This window comes from Squalius cephalus, assembly GCF_949319135.1.
Source record: "Squalius cephalus genome assembly, chromosome: 22".
Classification (NCBI taxonomy): Eukaryota; Metazoa; Chordata; class Actinopteri; order Cypriniformes; family Leuciscidae; genus Squalius; species Squalius cephalus.
Genome location: NC_137143.1, coordinates 2,293,413 through 2,314,232, shown reverse-complemented (window position 1 = coordinate 2,314,232; position 20,820 = coordinate 2,293,413). Strand labels below are relative to the sequence as shown.

Sequence of the window (20,820 nt, the reverse complement as noted above, 5' to 3'; positions counted from 1 at the left end):
TGGGTTTAACATCAAAATGTATTGTCTGATGTAAAAAAGTATGTTTATGATGTACCTTCTCCCTTTAAATTGTTTGGTCAGTTAAAGGATAATTCATGCAATTTTATAGTATTTATTTGAAAGAATTAAAACAGTTTCATGTCTATCCTTGTATTATTCAGCTGGTTGAGGTTGATATGGGATTTAGAAAGTAATTAGTAATCAAAAGTAATTAAATACTTTTTAGAGAGAGTAATTAGTACAGTAATCTAATTGACTGTTGACTAATTGAATCTAACACTGTTGACGAGGTAATTAGTAACTAATAATTAATTACTTTTTTAGAGTAACTTACCCAACACTGTCTGTTAGAGATATTAGTATATGAGAAATGAACAATACCTGGTCAATTTCGATGAGTTGAGCGTTTGCGCCGGGCCACTCGATGGCCACCTTCACGATGTCCGACGGAGGCGGCATGACTGAAACACACACCATCAGATCACACACACATCAGTGACACGCTTTCTCTTCACGAATATCACATCTATGGCTTGTTTCTGCCACAGAATAAAACATTTTAAAAGATAATTGCGACTTTTTATCTCACAATTTACTTTATTTCTCAGAATTGTGAGATACAAAGTTGCAATTGCGTGTTATAAAGTCAGAATTGAGTCAGAGATATTCTCACACAATTCTGACTTTATATCACACAATTGTGACTTAATATCACGCAATTCTGACTTTATAACGCAATTCTGACTTTATAACACACAATTGTGACTTTATAACACACAATTGCGACTTAATATCACACAATTCTGACTTTATAACACACAATTCTGACTTAATAACACACAATTCTGACTTAATAACACACAATTCTGACTTTATAACACACAATTCTGACTTAATAACACAATTCTGACTTAATAACACACAATTCTGACTTTATATCACACAATTGCGACTTAATATCACGCAATTCTGACTTTATAACGCAATTCTGACTTTATAACACACAATTGTGACTATAACACACAATTGCGACTTAATATCACACAATTCTGACTTTATAACAAACAATTCTGACTTAATAACACAATTCTGACTTAATAACACACAATTCTGACTTTATAACACACAATTCTGACTTAATAACACAATTCTGACTTAATAACACACAATTCTGACTTTATAACACACAATTCTGACTTAATAACACAATTCTGACTTAATAACACACAATTCTGACTTTATATCACACAATTGCGACTTAATATCACACAATTCTGACTTTATAACACACAATTGTGACTTTATAACACACAATTGCGACTTAATATCACACAATTCTGACTTTATAACACAATTGCAACTTAATATCACACAATTCTGACTTTATAACACACAATTCTGACTTTATAACACACAATTGCGACTTAATATCACACAATTCTGACTTTATAACACACAATTCTGACTTAATAACACACAATTCTGACTTAATAACACACAATTCTGACTTTATAACACAATTCTGACTTAATAACACAATTCCGACTTAATCACACACAACTCTGACTTTATAACACACAATTGCGACTTAATATCACACAATTCTGTCTTTATAACACAATTGCGACTTAATATCACACAATTCTGACTTTATAACACACAATTGCGACCATATCACGCAATTCTGGATTTATAAAACAATTGCGACTTAATATCACACAATTCTGACTTTTTAACACACAATTCTGACTTTATAACACACAATTGCGACCATATCACGCAATTCTGGCTTTATATCACAATTGCGACTTAATATCACACAATTACGACTTTATAACACACAATTCTGACTTTATAACACAATTACGACTTTATAACACGCAATTCTAAATTTATAACACGCAACTGCAACTTTAAATCACGCAATTCTGACTTTATATAAAGCAATTCTGACTTTATAACTCGCAATTGAGACTATATCACGCAATTCTGAGATAAAAAGTCGCAATTACCTTTTTTATTTTTTTATTCTGTGGCGGAAACAAGCTTCCATACAAATCAGCAATGGCACGTTCACAACATATTTAAACAGCAGAATATATCAGTTTCTGCTCTCCCATTGGTAGTCTCTTCCTCACTGCTCATTTGCATATCTGTCGCTTGGCCAGGGGTGGGCAACCCTCACAGAAACACACTGACGTGCGGTGGCTGTGAAACGCTGAACACACACATCAGTATGCTGCACACACACCACTGACTCCGACATGCTTTCTTACAGAAATGTGAACAGAGCTCAAGATGAACCTCTCAAACACTTATGTTATGTTTAAATCCTTGTTTTGGATTATACATTGGATTATGTCATTGGATTATAACAACAGAGAGAACATTAAATCTAATTTTAGCTCAAGAAGATTCTTAAATAGTTTCCATTATGCGTTTATCCACATTTTACATTTGTGTTTCAATCATTGTCTGCATCACTCATGAAGACACTCATAAAAAGCAGAATAATATTGCTTTAAATTCCCTAGAAACACAGAGGAATATGCATATCAGGTTGCATACTGTTCATGAACTTCTCAAAAACTCAGTTCCCAGAGAGCCACCGCCCTGCAGAGTTTAGTCACAACTTGAATGATCATACCTGTAGTTTTCACACAAACCTGAAGGACTTGATTAACCTGGATCAGTATAAGCTATAAAGTTTTGCACCTGTTAATTCTTATTTACATTCTTCTTAATTTCATCTTTCATCTTATCTTCCAACCTTAATTCTTAACTCAAGATTTTAGGTTACACTTTATTTTACATGTACATGTTTACATTATTTTGTATGTACTATAGTAATAACAGTAAATTATGCACGGCCCTAATTACAAGCAAATAACCCGGTAGCACTTCATTTTAGTCTTGTTCTGCATGTACATACTATTATAGTACAATAACTGAGTAATAACTAAGGTAATGACACTGAACATTACCTTAACTCATGTTACCCAGTTCTTTCTTTACATGTACTGTAAAATAAAGTGCAACCCCAAACCCTATAAGTACATGTAGTTCATTAACATTAAGTACTTGTATAACTATAACAAGGACACCTTAAAACAAAAGTATAACCCAGATTTTAAAAAGTTATGTTTCCTAAGAGAAATGAATCACCATGGTTACACAGACAGGATTCTAAAATAGAATGCTACACAAACGACCCCTCTATGACATAATCGAGATGACGTCACAACGAACCGAACACAACAATCAATGTGTTTTCTTGTCATTTACGCTTATGGATTATGGATTTCGCACAGTGATATGATCTGTGTGACACTGTATCTGACGTGCGTTTAGTGCTTGATAGTGTCAGTTCTATTGATGGAATAGTTCGACACGTATCGAGATGAAAGAATGAACATGACGTTTAAATGACACTAGTAAACACGAACGTTATTGAATGTGCGTCGATTTAATGCGAATTAAAATCGGAAGCGTTCACACGCGTCACGCGTTTAACTCCGCAATCTCAGACGCATCGATCATAAAACGTCAAAATGGAGATGAATTTCTATTAAATCTCCGTCTGGCGACATGCAAATAGCGCAAATATCATCCTGACAGCGCTGTCAGACAGAAAGCGAGGGTGTTTTTCATGCTTGTGTGATGTTCTTACCCCAAAACCAGCGATAAAACAGTGATGTGTGTGAGCTGCTGTTCAGATGGAGGCTGATGGGCGGAGTTTACGCCATTACATCTTCATCACCACACTCTTCCTCAATCTGATCATCACATTCATCTGTTATATACCTCTAATCGTACTATATGATCCAGTACAGAGCGAGCTTTAATCCCGGTATGTATTGTGCATGAATGATTCAGCCCTCCATCTGGCCCCGCCCACATCGCACAGCAGCCAATCAGCACACGCGCTGCAGTGATTGATGTGATCAAGCCCCGCCCTGTGATTCACTGCAGCAGCATCAGTCCATGACCAGATCTGGTGAACGACTTCATGACTGGTTGACTCGAGGCAGATGGGTAAAAGCACTGGACATAAAGGCTGATGATATGCAGAAAACATAAAAAACTGCTGTGATTAAATTAAATATAGAAGTGGATTTATTGAACACATCTCAATCATGACCTGCTCTATAGCTCTTAAGTAAATTTAAATTGCTCTGTTTTTATTATTGCATTGTCTATTCTGCTCTTTATTGACAAAGCTGCTTAGACATACTCTCTAGTTTCTAATGTTTTTATTGGTTAATGTTTTTATCTTGTGTTTTGACCGTGACCTTAGTACTTAGTTTCGTTCCTTCATGTGAAAATGTGTATGAAATGACAATAAAGACCCGAACCCTTAAAATGCAAAAATACTGAAGCAAATATAAACCAGAGCTCTCTTATAGTGTCTCTGTGTGTGTGTGTTGCACATATGAACTGTCATGTTTCCATCTAACTTTAACTTTAACTAAATCTTGCACACATGTACATCTCTGGATGCATAAATGCGCGCGTCAGTGAAGTTTGACTCACACTGACGTCATGAAAGGAGGCTCCATCACGTGACCTCAGTGACATTGAGTATCCTCTGCTGAACATCTGTAAATGAGCTGACAAACACACGTTCAGCAGTTTACTGACTGTGACAATGTTTGATGCCCTTATGCCACCTCTAGATTTTCATTTTGTGTCGCTGCAAGTGGCTGCTATGGATACAGCTTCACTGTTACTCCGTCGTCATGGAAACACATTCATTCTTGGACATGTAAGCACTGTCTCTGAACCCATGACCTCATCGCTGCGAGCACCACACACTACTGTTTGAGCTATTAAAATCCCTTAAATCATCCGACATCAGAATTTTAACTGTGTTAGGGTGTAATAAAACATTATAGCATCTCTGAAGCTGACATTGTACAATGTTACAGTGTTATATAACAATATTTAGCCTTGAGTCACTCTAAAATTACACATTTCCATCAATCCATCATGTGCATTGATTTAAATCAAGTCCCTCTGTGGTAAAAATCCAGCTTTTAATGTTGTTTATATGTCTGTGTGGTGTTTTTAATCTGCTTTAAGACAAAGCATGTGTAAATTCATAAGTCGACAGCATTGCTGAGTATTTCCTCCTTAAAACTGCAGTGAACCAAAGACAGTCTCAAAAACACGCTTTGAAATCGCTGGTGTTTCTGACGTCACAAACTACCTTGTAACCAATCAGATCAACGTGTGATCGTCAACCAGTGAGTGGAGGCGGGGCTCATTTGCATATTCATAGATCCGCGCATACTAAATGAGGCAAGGGTGTCGAGTTACATTCAAGATATTTTAAGGCATGAAGAATTTTTTCTAAGGAAAAAACGTTTAAATATGTAATTTTGGTGATCAAAGATGAGTTTTAAGGGATAAAATGATCGACTACAGGAGGACTTTAAGGCTTTAGTGTTTGTGGATGAGGCGTCTTCAGCTTCAGATGCGAGTTCGGGTGGAGATCGGCAGCTCAGGGTCTGGAAAGTGACTTTGTACCTCATTGTGAAGGATTCAAAGATTCAATGCCAGTCCAATCTTGAAATGACAAGAGCTTGGATGAGGACTGTGCAGCAAACACTGATAGGAAAGTCATGAGAGGCTGTATGAACACAGAACAGGAGAGGACCGAACACTGAGCCTTGAGGCACACCGCAGATCTGTAATGCCTTTGTTTATGGCCCATTTGAAACTCCCGATTCCTCAAACCTTCAGTCGACCCATCATATCTTCACATCACGTTACATTTTTCTAAACGTCATAATCATTTGTTAACAAACAAGTATTCATTACTTTCTGCCTTACATTGTTTAAATTAATACGTTTAGCTAACTGTGATTCGTATATGTACATTTCTGAAATACATAACTTAGACAGTCTCCTCTGATAACAGATCACTCGAAACTGTAATGTGGACTCATGCATTTTCTGCAAAGCTGCTTTGAAACGACGTGTACTGTGAAAAGCGCTACACGAATAAATGTAAAATGAATTGAATATGTGTCATCCAGACCATCTGTGATAAACCCAGTGTGACAACATGTTCAAAATCTGCACAGAAAGCATCTTCAGCTGTCAGATCATGACCTTTATTAGTCTCATTGCTTTCACTTCTCAGTAAAATCAGGTTCAAATGAGACCAAGTTCAGAAGTCAGGTGGTGTTTAACGCTTTATTAACTATACCATTTAACTAGCAGAATATAGTGTAGCTCGCCCATGTTCCCGGGTGTTGTTACAGCTCAAACATGTGGTGTGTTTCACAGACGTACCTGTCCGGTACATCCACACACAAGCAGATATCAAATCAACGGATCATTGAACACATGATGTTCGGATGGATAATAGTTCAATATCATAGAGAGATTCAGGGTGACCTTGACAGTAACACAGTAAACAACCACCTTATTACCGAGGTAAAGAGAAACATCCCGTTCAGCCGAAATCACAAACAAAAGAGAAATAAATAACGTTTTGAGTTTTACATGAAACCTTGTGATAATTTGTTCTCGCATGTCATAAACACATTTCACATCTGAACAACACGCAGCATTCACTACAGAAACAAATGAACGAACAAAATACACAGCATGATTATAAACGCCCAAAATGCTTTTAAAAATACCAGCGATTTCCAGAAAAGGCCATGAGGTGATGATGTTGAACTGAGGGAGAGCAACTAAATGTTTCATGCTTCTACTGACGAACGTTTGGTTATTGTCATGATTACATAATTAACAAGATGACATATCAACACGAACGCATAATAAACAGGATGATTTATGACGACTGAATGATTCTGCTGATAAAAATGCATTTTTTTTAATAGGAATCTTGTCATATATACGTATAAAACAAAAATTCATGAACAGACAGACAAACAGAGTCAGTCATGACGAAGGAAAGCCACTGCGATCCGCTCACATTTTCAGAAAGTTTATGATCCACAGACCACAAACAGCAGATGACATGCAGATCTCTGCTGGTGTCGACATGAAACATTATACTGTGATATCAAACATCTCCATCATGGACAGAGAAAGGGTCGGAGAGACCTTCATAAACTCATTCTCAACATTAAACGAAGGACGACGAGCGAGGCGAGGCGTGTTCGAGCCGGTCTACCAGCCGCTGTTGTCCCAGGAGTCCTCGTTGGGTTTCGACGGGCTCTTCTTGTTCTCTGCGCCTCCAGCTTTCTCCCAGTCGTTGTCCCAGGTGTCCCAGCTCTCTCCGGCACTGTTCTTATTGTCGGCGTGAGCCTCCATGCTCCAGCTCTTCTCCACAGAATCACTGGGAGACACGCCACTCCCGAAAGTTTCCCAGAAGTCCTTCTTAGGAGCTTGAGTGCCGAAGGTATCCTGGTTCTGATAACCTTCTTCATAAGCAGAACTGAAGAAACAAAACAAAAAAAAATCAGCAAAAAGTGATCGGTAACACTTTATTTAGTGTCCTTGTTACATGTACTTACCGTAGTAATAACAGTAAATGATGCATAATTACATGCAACTAACCCTCAACCAAACCCTAATCCTACCCTAACCCTATAGTAGTAAGTACATGTAGGTAATTAATATTACTCAGCACTTAAATATATAAAAGTAGAATTTTTAACAACGATTTTGATCAATTTATTTGGTAACACTTTATTTTACAGTGTCCTTGTTACATACAGTGGTGGCCAAACTTGTTGTTATTTTCCAAGAGGACAATGACCATAAACATTCGTCGGTTACACTTTATATGTAGGTGTCGTTGTCAGTGTGATTTTATATTTAAGTGCTGAGTAATATTAATTAACTACATGTGCTTACTATAGGGTTAGGATAGGATTAGGGTTTGGTTGAGGGTTAGTTGCATGTAATTATGCATCATTTACTGTTATTACTATGGTAAGTACATGTAACATATGTAACAAGGACACTGTAAAATAAAGTGTTACCCATTCTTGTAACTATTGCCAGAACTACCCGTGACCAGAAGGAATCTGCTGGAACACTGAAAATGATGGACTGGCCCGTCAAAGTCCCGACTTCAACCCCATCGAGCAAATTTGGGGCGAGTTGGAAAATAAACGGCACAGATCTATTGTACATTCAAAGGAAAGCCTTTGGCTTCAGTTGCAGAAGGCATGGGAGAACATTAGTGTGGAAGTTCTCAGGAAATATATTGACACTATGCCTGAGAGATGTGATGCTGTAATTGCTGCAAAAGGTGGACATACCAAATATTAAAGTTAAAAGTGGATAAAAACATTACGACTCACTTCATCTGATATTTGTTGTGCTCAGAGCAACCATCTGCAAGTTTCATGAACATTAGGTTTTGGAGGCAAAAGAAATTCAATATTTTCAGATCTGTCAGGTGTTCTAATAATTCTGGCCACCAATGTTTTGTGTATTTACCATAGTAATGACAGAAACATAGGAATAATTACATGCAACTAACCCTCAACCAAACCCTAATCCTACCCTAACCCTATAGTAAGTACATGTAGTTAATTAATATTACTCAGCACTTAAATATATAATCACACTGTAACGATGACACCTAAAAATATAGTGTAACCATTTGTTCGATCCTTGTTGAATAAAAGTATAATTACCCATCATCAGCGGCGTCTTGTTTCCCACCGAAGAACGATGTCATATCCTTCCAGCCTTTAGCACCTGCACCCTGAACCTGAACGAACACAGAGCGACTTAAAGGGATAGTTCACGCAAACATTTAAAAATCATCCCATGCTTTACTCGCCCTCGAGTCTTCCTAGGTGTATATGACGACGAATATGACGGAGTTATGATCAAAAATATTCTGGCTCTTCCAAGCTTTATAATGGCAGTGAATGGAGGATAAGATTTTTAAGCCCAAAATCAAGCATCAATCCATCATAAAAGTGCATCTGTCCATCATAAAAGTGCATCTATCCATCATAAAACTGCATCTATCATCATAAAAGTGCATCTATCCATCATAAAAGTGCATCTATCATCATAAAAGTGCATCTATCATCATAAAAGTGCATCTATCATCATAAAAGTGCATCTATCATCATAAAAGTGCATCTGCCAATCATAAAAGTGCATCTATCATCATAAAAGTGCATCTATCCATCATAAAAGTGCATCTGTCCATCATAAAAGTGCATCTATCATCATAAAAGTGCATCTATCCATCATAAGTGCATCTATCCATCATTAAAGTGCATCTATCCATCATAAAAGTGCATCTGCCAATCATTAAAGTGCATCTATCCATCATAAAAGTGCATCTATCATCATAAAAGTGCATCTATCATCATAAAAGTGCATCTATCATCATAAAAGTGCATCTGTCCATCATAAAAGTGCATCTATCATCATAAAAGTGCATCTATCCATCATAAGTGCATCTATCCATCATTAAAGTGCATCTATCCATCATAAAAGTGCATCTATCATCATTAAAGTGCATCTATCCATCATAAAAGTGCATCTATCATCATAAAAGTGCATCTATCATCATAAAAGTGCATCTATCCATCATAAAAGTGCATCTATCATCATTAAAGTGCATCTATCATGATAAAAGTGCATCTGTCCATCATAAAAGTGCATCTGTCCATCATAAAAGTGCATCTATCCATCATAAAAGTGCATCTATCATCATAAAAGTGCATCTATCATCATAAAAGTGCATCTATCCATCATAAAAGTGCATCTATCATCATTAAAGTGCATCTATCCATCATAAAAGTGCATCTATCATCATAAAAGTGCATCTATCCATCATAAGTGCATCTATCCATCATTAAAGTGCATCTATCCATCATAAAAGTGCATCTATCCATCATAAAAGTGCATCTATCCATCATAAGTGCATCTATCCATCATTAAAGTGCATCTATCCATCATAAAAGTGCATCTATCATCATAAAAGTGCATCTATCCATCATAAGTGCATCTATCCATCATTAAAGTGCATCTATCCATCATAAAAGTGCATCTATCATCATTAAAGTGCATCTATCCATCATTAAAGTGCATCTGTCCATCATAAAAGTGCATCTATCATCATTAAAGTGCATCTATCCATCATTAAAGTGCATCTGTCCATCATAAAAGTGCATCTGTCCATCATAAAATGGCTTCAAAATCTCATGCTCCATTCACTGTCATTATAAAGCTAGGAAGAGCCAGGACATTTTTCAATATAACTCAGATTATATTAATCTGCAAGAAGAATGTCATATGATTGCTTGAGGGTGAGTAAATCATGGGATAACTTTCACTTTTGAGTGAACTATCCCCTTTAACACCACAGACCCGAAGCCATTCGATTACACAGAAAGGATCAAATCACAGTGTTTTAAGACCCTTTCACAGCCGACAGATATTCAGCAGCAAAATCAGACACCCAGGTAAATATAAACTTTCAATAATGCCATAATGCATTCATAACAGACAAATAGTCTTCATGGATTTAATCTCACTTTATTTATCAGTGTTTGCGCTGCTGATCTTGATGATTTAGCACTGTGTTTCATTAGTTTGCTGCTTCATGCTCAGTGTGAACGGTCCAATGATCATGTTTCTCTGCTGTGGTGTGAAAGGGCCTTTATTCAGTTTAATCCTCACATAACTTGTAAATATGAGACGATTTAAAGACCCCATGAAATAACCTGATGAGAATTTTTTACATTTTCCATAGAAACATGAAGTTTTGGCATAACATTAGAGAGAGTTTGTGGCATTTGCATTTGTTGTTTAATATCCATAAGGTTGGAGATGCGCCACATCCATAAAGCCTGATGAGATGCTCAATGTCAGTCGTATCTTGGTCTGTCATCCCAGCAGAGATTGTACATTTAAAAAGTGTTTCATGGGGTCTTTAACACAAGCATCCATGATTACTGATCTATTCGCACACACTTCCTCCTCATGATTACGTTGTTTCTAGATCATCATACTCACCACCATAATCACAATGCCAGCAAGAAAAGCAAAGAGAGAAAGAAGAGTGAGTTGAGACACAGAAAGAGCACATGGTTTCTCTCACACACTCCTCGCCTGACCCAGATCACGACGCGCCGCTGAACATCAGCGAAGCGTCAGATGAGTGTGAGCAGAAGTGTGTGTGAGAAACACCTCAGACTCGTACCTTAGAGGCCAGACCTGTGATGCCGACGGCCATTTCATCAAACAACTTCCCCTCCTTCACCTAGACGAGTCAGCAGAAACGCACTGTGTGTGAACGCGATCGACACGTGATCGACACACTTCACACTCGGCAGAACAACAACCGGATTCATGATGTTTGCAGTGAGTTCAGTGAGATTCACATAAAAACATTTCACCACCAAATCAAAAGAAATGAGTAGGGGTGTAACGATACCCTCATGTCACGATTCGATACATATCGCGATACTGAACTAGGGCTGAACGATATATCGTTATCGTATCTATATCGAGATATGAACTTTCAAGATATTAATATCGAAAAAAGCAACGATATAGACGATATAGATTCCCCCTCTCCGCGCTCGCCCTGCATACAACTCTGGCAGTCACAACAAACATCAGTTTTACGAGTGCCCTTGAATGCACCGCTAAAGCCAGCGCGCGCACACTACCAGGGGGGGGCGGCGTTTCCATGGTGACGCGTCATTGCTTGTCACGTGACACACCGCAGCAGCAACAGCGCTGAATGAATGATGATCTGCTTTTATGTCATTTTTCCTTTTTTATTCAGAATATTCACAAATGTGTTAGCTATGGCATGAAATATCTGATATTCCGATGGTCAAATACATGCAAGTGGAAGTATATTGTTGTTTAAACACCTTTATAACGATCGCGTTAGTTGAGCTGTATGCGCGATGGGCGCCGCCGTGTTAGTTTGTGCCGCAGACGCAGTTCAGAGAATCATTTATCTGTTGGATTTACAACCTCTATGTTTACAACACGTGAATTCATCCACTTCTCCCGAAATACTGAAAAGTAAGTGGCTGGTGAACTGGGGAATAGAGTAAACATTGAAGTTACTTACACAATGTGTATCTCGAATAAAACGTGTCGAATTATAATGGAAAGGATTATTATTACCTCTTCCATAGACATCAGTGTGTATTTTACAAACTCTAAATGTATTGTTTTTTTAGTACTTACGTAGTCATATCGTATTGTATCGATATCGAGATATCTGGCATGAAAATCGAGATATGAAATTTTGTCCATATCGTTCAGCCCTATACTGAACTCATGATATTTTATTGTGATACTCAAAGACACATGATAAAAGGTTTACAAAAAATTAAGTTAAGCTAAAACATTAAGTGTGTAAATTAATAGACTCGGACTTGGTGCTGAAACCCAAAGCACAGGACAATAGAGACACCAGAATAACAATATTCATGATTCTGAAGCTGAAAATACAGAATTATTGTAGATGAATATGCTTTCACTGTCACTGACTAGATATATTTATAATAATGTCGGACACTTTTACTGGGAACATCAGACATCTGGCTTTATCAGGACACACACATATTCCCCCATTGCATTATTATACATTATATTCAACATTATATAGTAGTTTAAAGTAGTTCTGACACTAAAACTCTCAAACCTTGAAAGTAATTTTCATTTTGGGTGATCTACCCACAATGCACAGTCACCATCCGCGATACATATTGTAGCATTTTTGTATAGCGCTATACTGTGACACTCCTAGAAAATAATGAATGACTTTGCATTATACATGACTATTTTAGCTATCTTTATTTGCTTTATCCCATTTTTTTTTTTTATTGACAATTTACAGCAAAATATTCCTCATTTAAATAATTAAAGGGATAGTTCGGCCAAAAATGATATTAAACCCATGATTTACTCACCCTCAAGCCGTTCGAGATGCATATGTCAATCATTTTCAAGACATCAAGACATTTTCTAAAATAACTGAAAATGTGTTCGTCTGAAAAATGATTGACATATGCATCTCGAACGGCTTGAGGGTGAGTAAATCATGGGTTAAATATCATTTTTGGCCGAACTATCCCTTTAATGCGCAGAATAAAGGGGCGGGGCCTGGTTGAGTGAGTTAGTAGTGTAAGGGGCGGGACATTTCCCAAACACACTCGAAGCGCTCGACCAATCACAACACACTGCTCCTGGTGAACTTTGTTGAAGGGAAAAATAGATCTTCTATAATTGAGTCGCTGGCACATCTTACCCCACAACCTCTGCTGCACCTCAGCTCACAGTGAGCAGTTTAAAGGTTCTTTCACACTCGCATGAAACACTGGTAATGTGAAAGTGGTCGTGTGTCATCTTAGCTGATGATGATGATGTCATTAGTTCGACAGACGGTGGTGATGATTTACCTTGAGTACAAGCAAGAGTGTTTTCAGATCACGCTCATGGTTCCCAGACTGTAAATATTAAGTAAAGCACCGGGCAGAAAATGTATCAAGAGAAAAGCTCTGATTGGGGGATTTCAAATCTTGGCGTCTGGCAACCGCAAACATGAAAACTCGTAGTAGAGACTAGTAGAGAATAATTTGTCTCCTCTTTTCATTTAAAAAGATTAAAGAGATTTCTTGATGGTCAATGATGGTCACAGTTATTGTCTAATGATGTTTTTTTACGTGTGATTCATGGGAAAAAACTGGTCATCAACTAACATGTGGATTCGGGTCGCAGCACATGTGACCAGCGAGAAATACTGGAATTCATGACTAACCTTAAAGGGATAGTTCACTTTGAAATTAAATTTTGGTATGTTTTAGCTTACCTCAAGGGCATCCAAGATGCAGGTGTCTTTTTTTCCGCAGTAGTTTCAATTTTGATATTGTCAGTCTGTCAGTCATTTAATGCAGGTCTGTGGTCACTGTCTCAAAGAGCATGCACAGAGTCCAAATTAAACAATTCCCCATCGTCCAAATTAAACAATTACCCATCGTAAGTACACATTGATGGCCTAAGACACGAAACGAGCGGTTTGTGTGAGAAAACGAACAGTATTTATATCGTTTTTAACTCTTGTACACGACCACGTCCAAGTGATTTGGTGCAGACTGGTGCATAGATATATACACTAGATGTCGCCTTGGCTACGGCAGTTCTTAACGAATGCTGTAGACAAGGCGACATCTAGTGTATATATCTATGCACCAGTCTGCACACACGTCACACACCAGGATGCGCCCGCGCCCTCAGATCACTTGAACGTGGCTGTGTACAAGAGTTAAAAACTATATAAATACTGTTCGTTTTCTCACACAAACCACTCGTTTCGTGTCTTAGGCCATCAATGTGTACTTACGATGGGGAATTGTTTAATTTGGACTCTGTGCATGCTCTTTGAGACAGTGACCACAGACCTGCATTATATGACTGACAGACAAGAACGGTTTGACCTAAAAATATCAAAATTGAAACTACTGCGGAAAAAAAGACACCTACATCTTGGATGCCCTTGAGGTAAGTTAAAACATACCAAAATTTAATTTCAAAGTGAACTATCCCTTTAAGGTTTGGTTTCATACACTGGCATCTGGGGTACCTTTTTTTTTTTTTTTTTTATAAATAAAATTAATACTTTTATTCATCAAGGACGCATTAAATTGATCAAAAGTGACAGTGAAGACATTTATAATGTTACAAAAGATTCTATTTCGAATAAATGCTGTTGTTTTGAACTTTCTATTCATCAAAGAATCCTGAAAAATAAAATGTATCACGATTTCTACAAAAATCTGCAGCAGCACAACTGTTTTCAACACTGATAATAATAATGAATGTTTCTTGAGCATCAAATCCTCATATTAGAGTGATTTCTGAAGGATCATGTGACACTGAAGACTGGAGTAATGATGCTGATATTTCAGCCGTTTTAAATTGTAATAATATTTCACTGTTTTTACTGTATTTTTGATTAAATAAATGCAGCCTTGGTGAGCAGAAGAGATTTCTTTTAAAACATAAACTAAACTTTTTAATGGTAGTGTATCCATTTTTAAACCTGGTTGAATTTACGTGGATATAAAATGTATTTGTGTGACATCCATGTGGAAAATGTAATCTGACATTACGCTCTTAACCAGACTAGTTACAAACATGATGTTACCTTCTCTTGTGTGGGCTTGATGACACTGTCATTCAACGTCTGGCCCAATTCAGTAGCCTGAGAGAGAAACAGAAGAGTGAACACACACACACACACACAGAATATGACCTATATCATTAGGGCTGGGCAACGATTAATCGCATCCAAAATAAAAGTTTGTGTTTCCATAATATATGTGTGTGTACTGTGTATAAATAAATACACACACATGCATGTATACATTTAAGATTTTTTTTATTTATATATAAAATATTTATATAATATAAATTATATATAAATTAGGGCTGTCAAAAGATTAATCGCGATTAATCGCATCCAAAATAAAAGTTTGTGTTTACATAATATATGTGTGTGTACTGTGTATAATTATTTTGTATATATCAATACACACACATGCTTGTATATATTTAAATATATATAAATAAATATATACAGTATATGTATGCAAATATTTCTTAAATATATAAATGCATGTGTGTGTATTTATATATACAAAATAATTATACACAGTACGCACACATATATTATGTAAACACAAACTTTTATTTTGGATGCGATTAATCGCGATTAATCTTTTGACAGCCCTAATATAAATATATAAACAGTATATACATGCTAATATTTCTTAAATACATGCATGTGTGTGTATATACTTATGCACAGTACACACACATATATTATGGAAACAAACTTTTATTTTGGATGCGATTAATCGTTGCCCAGCCCGATCATACACACACACACACACACACACACACACACACACACACACATAAAACAAGATGAAAACATGAGTCACAGCACATGCATGACAGACCATGAGCCACTACATGAGGCGCGATCGGTCACATGACCTTCAAACCCAATGCAGCAGGAGATTGTATCGTTCGCAGTGAACTGTGGGAATGAAGTAAAGCGATGACATGCACACTGGAAACGACCAGTCTACACACTGAATCAGACACATGATGCATGTGACAGGTGTTCAGTGTCCGCACACACACACACACACACACACACACACACACACAGCATGCGGTGAGTGTTACCGGCTCAGGCGGTGGTTTATAACCCCGTAACTTCATCCACAGCAGCGGCAGAGACAGAATAAAGCAGCGGATATAAACTACAGACGGAGACTGTCAGTGTCGCTGTCAACTACAGTAAAACCAGCATCCTTCCCGTGGCTCATTTTCACCTGAAACATTTTTTTTTTTTGAGTGTTCATCAGAGGGGTCCAAGACCTTAGGACTTTTGTTGCACTTGAACCACGAATACACACACACACACACAAATTAATGGATTCGAGGATTTAAAAAGTAACAAATCCTTCCCTAACGGGTCAATTTGACCCCCTTAGGAATGAATGGAACGTGAGGAATGCTTCAGTACACATAGAAAAACCTAAAAATGCTCAAACTTTACCAAAAAATTATTTTATAAATGTCTACATGTGTTTCTGAATGCATACTGAAGAAAGTGACTTTAGGACCCAGTGGAACAGCTCATTTGCTCCATATAGAGATATAAGGCCATCTAGAGTCATGGATATCATGTTATATTATTTATTTTCCACAAGAGTTCGGCAAAGACACCCAATGTAAGATATTTTGAGCTGAATTAAAAGGGTTATACATGAAATTGTGAGTTATTCTGAGTTTAAGTTGAAAGAATGTGAGAAATTTGCTTAAATTACTATTTATTTATTATTTATTGATCTAATCTAGTAATTTAAAAGGTAAATAAAATACAAAATAACCAAAAAAATCTCCAAAAATTTGCATTAAAAATCAAAATGAAATAAAATAAGCTTTCTCGACAAAAAAAACAAACAAATTATTTATAATTTTAGGGCTTCGGGTCATTTTGAGCGGCGAGGGAAAGATGTGCTATAAAGCGCGAGGGAAGGATGAGATCTACTGTATAAAGTGCTGAGTGAATAAACATGACGTGACTCTCAGAGAGACTGTGAACACATCCACATCGCTGCGATCAGATGCTTTCTGAACCGCTGTTCTCTCACCGCTGTGTTTATTTAGTTATTGAGAGGAAAGTGTACAGCACATATTTACATATTCATCTGGACGGCGTCTGGGTGTTGGTTAACAGTATTTCACTGCAAGGGTATTTCAAACTTCTTTTTAGCCCTATAAGCGAAGAATGGAAAAAAAACTTTGTTCTTTAAGGCCCTTAAAGGAATAGTTGACATAAACCACCATTTCTTTTACACCAAAGCCATCCAAGATGTATATGATTTTCTTTCTTCAGCCAAAGAGAGCTTAAAGTCTCCCTGTAGTCAATCATTTTATCCCTTAAAACTCATCTTTGATCACCAAAATGACACATTTAAAAGTTTTTTCATTGGAAAAAAAAGTTCATGCCTTAAAATATCTTGAATGTAACTCGACACCCTTGCCTCATTTAGTATACGGGGGTTCTATGAATATGCAAATGAGCCCCGCCTCCACTCACTCACTCAGCTCAGAGATCCACTGGTTGACGATCACACGTTGATCTGATTGGTTACAAGGTAGTTTGTGACGTCAGAAACACCAGCAATTTCAAAGTGTGTTTTTGAGACTGTCTTTGGTTCACTGCAGTTTTAAGGAGAAAATACTCAGCAATGCTGTTGACTTATGAATTTACACATGGTGTGTCTTAAAGCATATTAAAAACACCACATAGACACATAAACAACATTATAAGCTGGATTTTCTCCACATACTAAATGAGGGAAGGGTGTCGAGTTCAAGCTATTTAAAGGCATGGTGATTTTTTTCAAGGAAAAAACATTTAAATATGTAATTTTTAGAGGATAAAATGATTGACTTTATAAGTGGTCCACTCATGCGTGTATCCTCGGTGTAATGTGCATATGTCATGCGAGAGGTCATGAACTCAACCGTTTCGTAGAGCTGGACCAAGGTGAGCATTTGTAGATGAAAATGACTAGAAAAAGACCCTTATGTGTCGGCTGGGGTCGTGTGGAGCCCAATAAAGCTGCCGAAATATGGATTTTATGGAGAAAAATCCTGCTCCAAATTTCTCTTTGGCTGAAGAAAGAAAGTTATATGCATCTCGGAAGGCCTCGGGGTGAATAAATGAATCATTTTTTGGTGAACTATTCCTCTAAAGGTTTCTAGAGCTGTTGTCCATGTGTTCCTCCAATCAGTCTTTCATCTCACAAGTTATTCAGGCTCTGTGAAGAGGAATCAGGACACCTAATGCCAGCTTCATCTGAGAAACATGAAGTGTGTGTTCAGACATGTGTGATGTAAACTCGAGCTGGGAACCGATGCAGATCTGACGGCTGATTCTATTCCCATTCACAAGCTCTCGGTTTCGATTGCGATCTCAATTCGATTTCAATTTAAGAGCAAATTTTGAGATGGAAGAGGCATGATTTGAAAGCTGAATACTTAAATTCTTATCAAAAGCAACGGATAATGGTGATTATTAGATGGTGGGAGTGCTACAAATGATGTTTAGTGACGCATCAACTGAAAACACCATTAAAAGATCGATCTCGGGATTTCAGTATCAGTATCGGTTTGTTTAAATGAAGATGGATTAAAATAGCGCTGGCCCCTGATAGTGGACGAGAGGACGCTTAATCGACCAAACTTTAATTAGTCGGTAGTGTTGCTTTCGTCAACGTAAATTATGACTAAATATCGTCGCCAACGAACCTTTATCACGTGACGAAAACGAGACGCAACGTAAATGCTGGTCATGTGACGATAACTATAAATCAAATGTATAACGCAATATTGTTGACGAATAAAAACGAGACTAAATGTGGTTTACAAAATAAAAACTATGCTAAAATGTCTCTTCATTTTCGTTGACCAAAACGAGACGAGACGAAATGTTATGACGTTATTTCGTCTCGTTTAGTCGCGTTTAGGGGTGTGCCGGTTTCAGAATTGGTGATGACGGTTATGACGTGAGTCAAATGTGACGGTTCGTAACATAACCGTCGGGGGGGGGGGGGGTTCGTCTGTTATAGGACAACTTAGTTTGAATAAACGAGCAGACACTGATTAGCTATTTGATCGCCTAAATTAAAAAAAATTAAATGTATATTTGTGTAGTGTTCAATGTTGTTATCGATAGAGATACGCGGATGGGGTATTATTTCGTCCGCAACCGCATCACAAAACTCATCATCCGCAGCAATGTTTTTTTTTTACCAAATCTCAAAGCCGCACCCGCCCGCCATCCGCTGATTGTTTTGCGGTCTATGGACAATGCAATGCTCTGCTGATGCGAGCCGCAAGAAAGCCCTTGTCTGTTCTAGAAAGGATGCAGCAAAGATATTTAATGCTAATGTATGAGGCATAGGCCTACGCTGAGTTTCATTCATTTACGATGAGATGCGCTCTAGTTCACACAATGCAATGCAAGTGAACGCGGCGCATCGGAGCCTCCATGTCACGGTTATTATATTGTCATTTGCTTTTTATTTATTAAATACTTGCAATTGGTTGATGAAACATTTATTAAAATTAATATACAATTTATACAAAACGAAATTCGCTTTAAAGAAAGGCTTTCTAAAGAAAAACTTAATGAAGTGGTAAAAATTATGTCTGACGATTTACAAAAAAAAGCTTGCGTTGGTACTTGGCAAAGAATCAAATACAGTTGGAAACGACATAGACCATTAATGACACAGACTGTTAACAATTGTTTTTAATTAGTGTTTAAACATTCTCTATGATAAAAAATGTTTGTAAAAAATATTTTAATAACACGGTTTTGGCGGTTATAGAGATCTAATGACGGTGTTCGACTATAACCGTCGGTCTCACGGTTATATACTAACCGTCACACCCCTAGTCGCGTTATTATTATTTTGCAGTATTTCTGTTTCCCGTGTCTCACTTCAGGGGCTGCATCAGGTCTGCGCAGACGCAGGCGACGTCACTTCCTCAAGCCCCACTCGCGGCATTATTTAGAAGATGCAGCTGCGGTGAGTTAGCGTAAACGACAACAAACAAAGTTAAGCCTGATGCCCGTTTCACACACACTCCGTGTGCAGTGTGTATGCGGTGCAGGAGCAGCTCGCGCTATAGTGCTTTCACATATGCTGCGTTTGCAGTGCGTAACTGATCCACGGCTGTACCACAAACACATACTCACTATTTTTATTTCAAATCCAGAAGTTATCAGCAACTTTCATTTAAAAAAAAAAGGTTTTGTCAGCATTGCGATTCTCTTTGTACACATATACACTCTTTAATAGACGTAATTCACTTTTATAATACATGTATTATTCAATGCATTACTTCTATCTAGATTTATAAGCAAGTGGTAAAATATTTAGCCATTAAAATCACAAACATTTTAAATTATGACTTAAAATTGACAAAAACAGCCAACTCTCATGCCTTTTCTTTTGCATTTAAATTTTAATACAATAAATCTTGAATGTCACAAAGAACTTGTTTTTCCACCTCCACGAATGAGACGAGTGTTACTTTTCTGTTCGCTGTTTTTGCTATTTTTCCATGTGGTAGGCTACACTATATTGACTGGGTTAAATAGAATTGCATTACTAAAAAGAGACTAAAATACCATTTTCATTGACTAAAACTAGACGAAAATAGTCATGGATAATTCTGACTAAAATGCTCAGACTTTTAGTCGACTGAAACTTGACTAGACTAGAAAGAGTATGAACG

General features: G+C 37.2%; 2 protein-coding genes across 10 annotated transcripts in view; both read right to left on the bottom strand.

The window, feature by feature from the left end:
- elmo2 (engulfment and cell motility 2) overlaps positions 1-3,890 on the bottom strand; it is a 47,477-nt gene extending 43,587 nt beyond the window's left edge. For both annotated transcript variants that reach the window (XM_079857468.1, XM_079857469.1), the window contains exons 1-2: positions 3,671-3,890; positions 382-461 (exon numbers count right to left, since the gene is read on the bottom strand). In XM_079857468.1, the coding sequence (XP_079713594.1) occupies positions 382-459 (78 nt within the window). In that variant the 5' untranslated portion in view covers positions 460-461; positions 3,671-3,890. The remainder of the gene's footprint in view (positions 1-381; positions 462-3,670) is intronic.
- Positions 3,891-6,099: 2,209 nt separating this feature from the next.
- arfgap1 (ADP-ribosylation factor GTPase activating protein 1) overlaps positions 6,100-20,820 on the bottom strand; it is a 33,498-nt gene continuing 18,777 nt past the window's right edge. Inside the window, exons 10-14 of one of the 8 annotated variants that reach the window (XM_079857270.1) lie at positions 20,279-20,311; positions 15,134-15,190; positions 11,165-11,224; positions 8,631-8,707; positions 6,100-7,417 (exon numbers count right to left, since the gene is read on the bottom strand). In XM_079857270.1, coding sequence (XP_079713396.1) covers positions 7,150-7,417; positions 8,631-8,707; positions 11,165-11,224; positions 15,134-15,190; positions 20,279-20,311 — 495 coding nt within the window. In that variant the 3' untranslated portion in view covers positions 6,100-7,149. Of the gene's footprint in view, positions 7,418-8,630; positions 8,708-11,164; positions 11,225-15,133; positions 15,191-16,182; positions 16,213-20,278; positions 20,312-20,820 lie in introns of all 8 variants that reach the window. The other 7 variants (XM_079857271.1, XM_079857273.1, XM_079857274.1 and 4 more) reach the window with 7 other exon arrangements.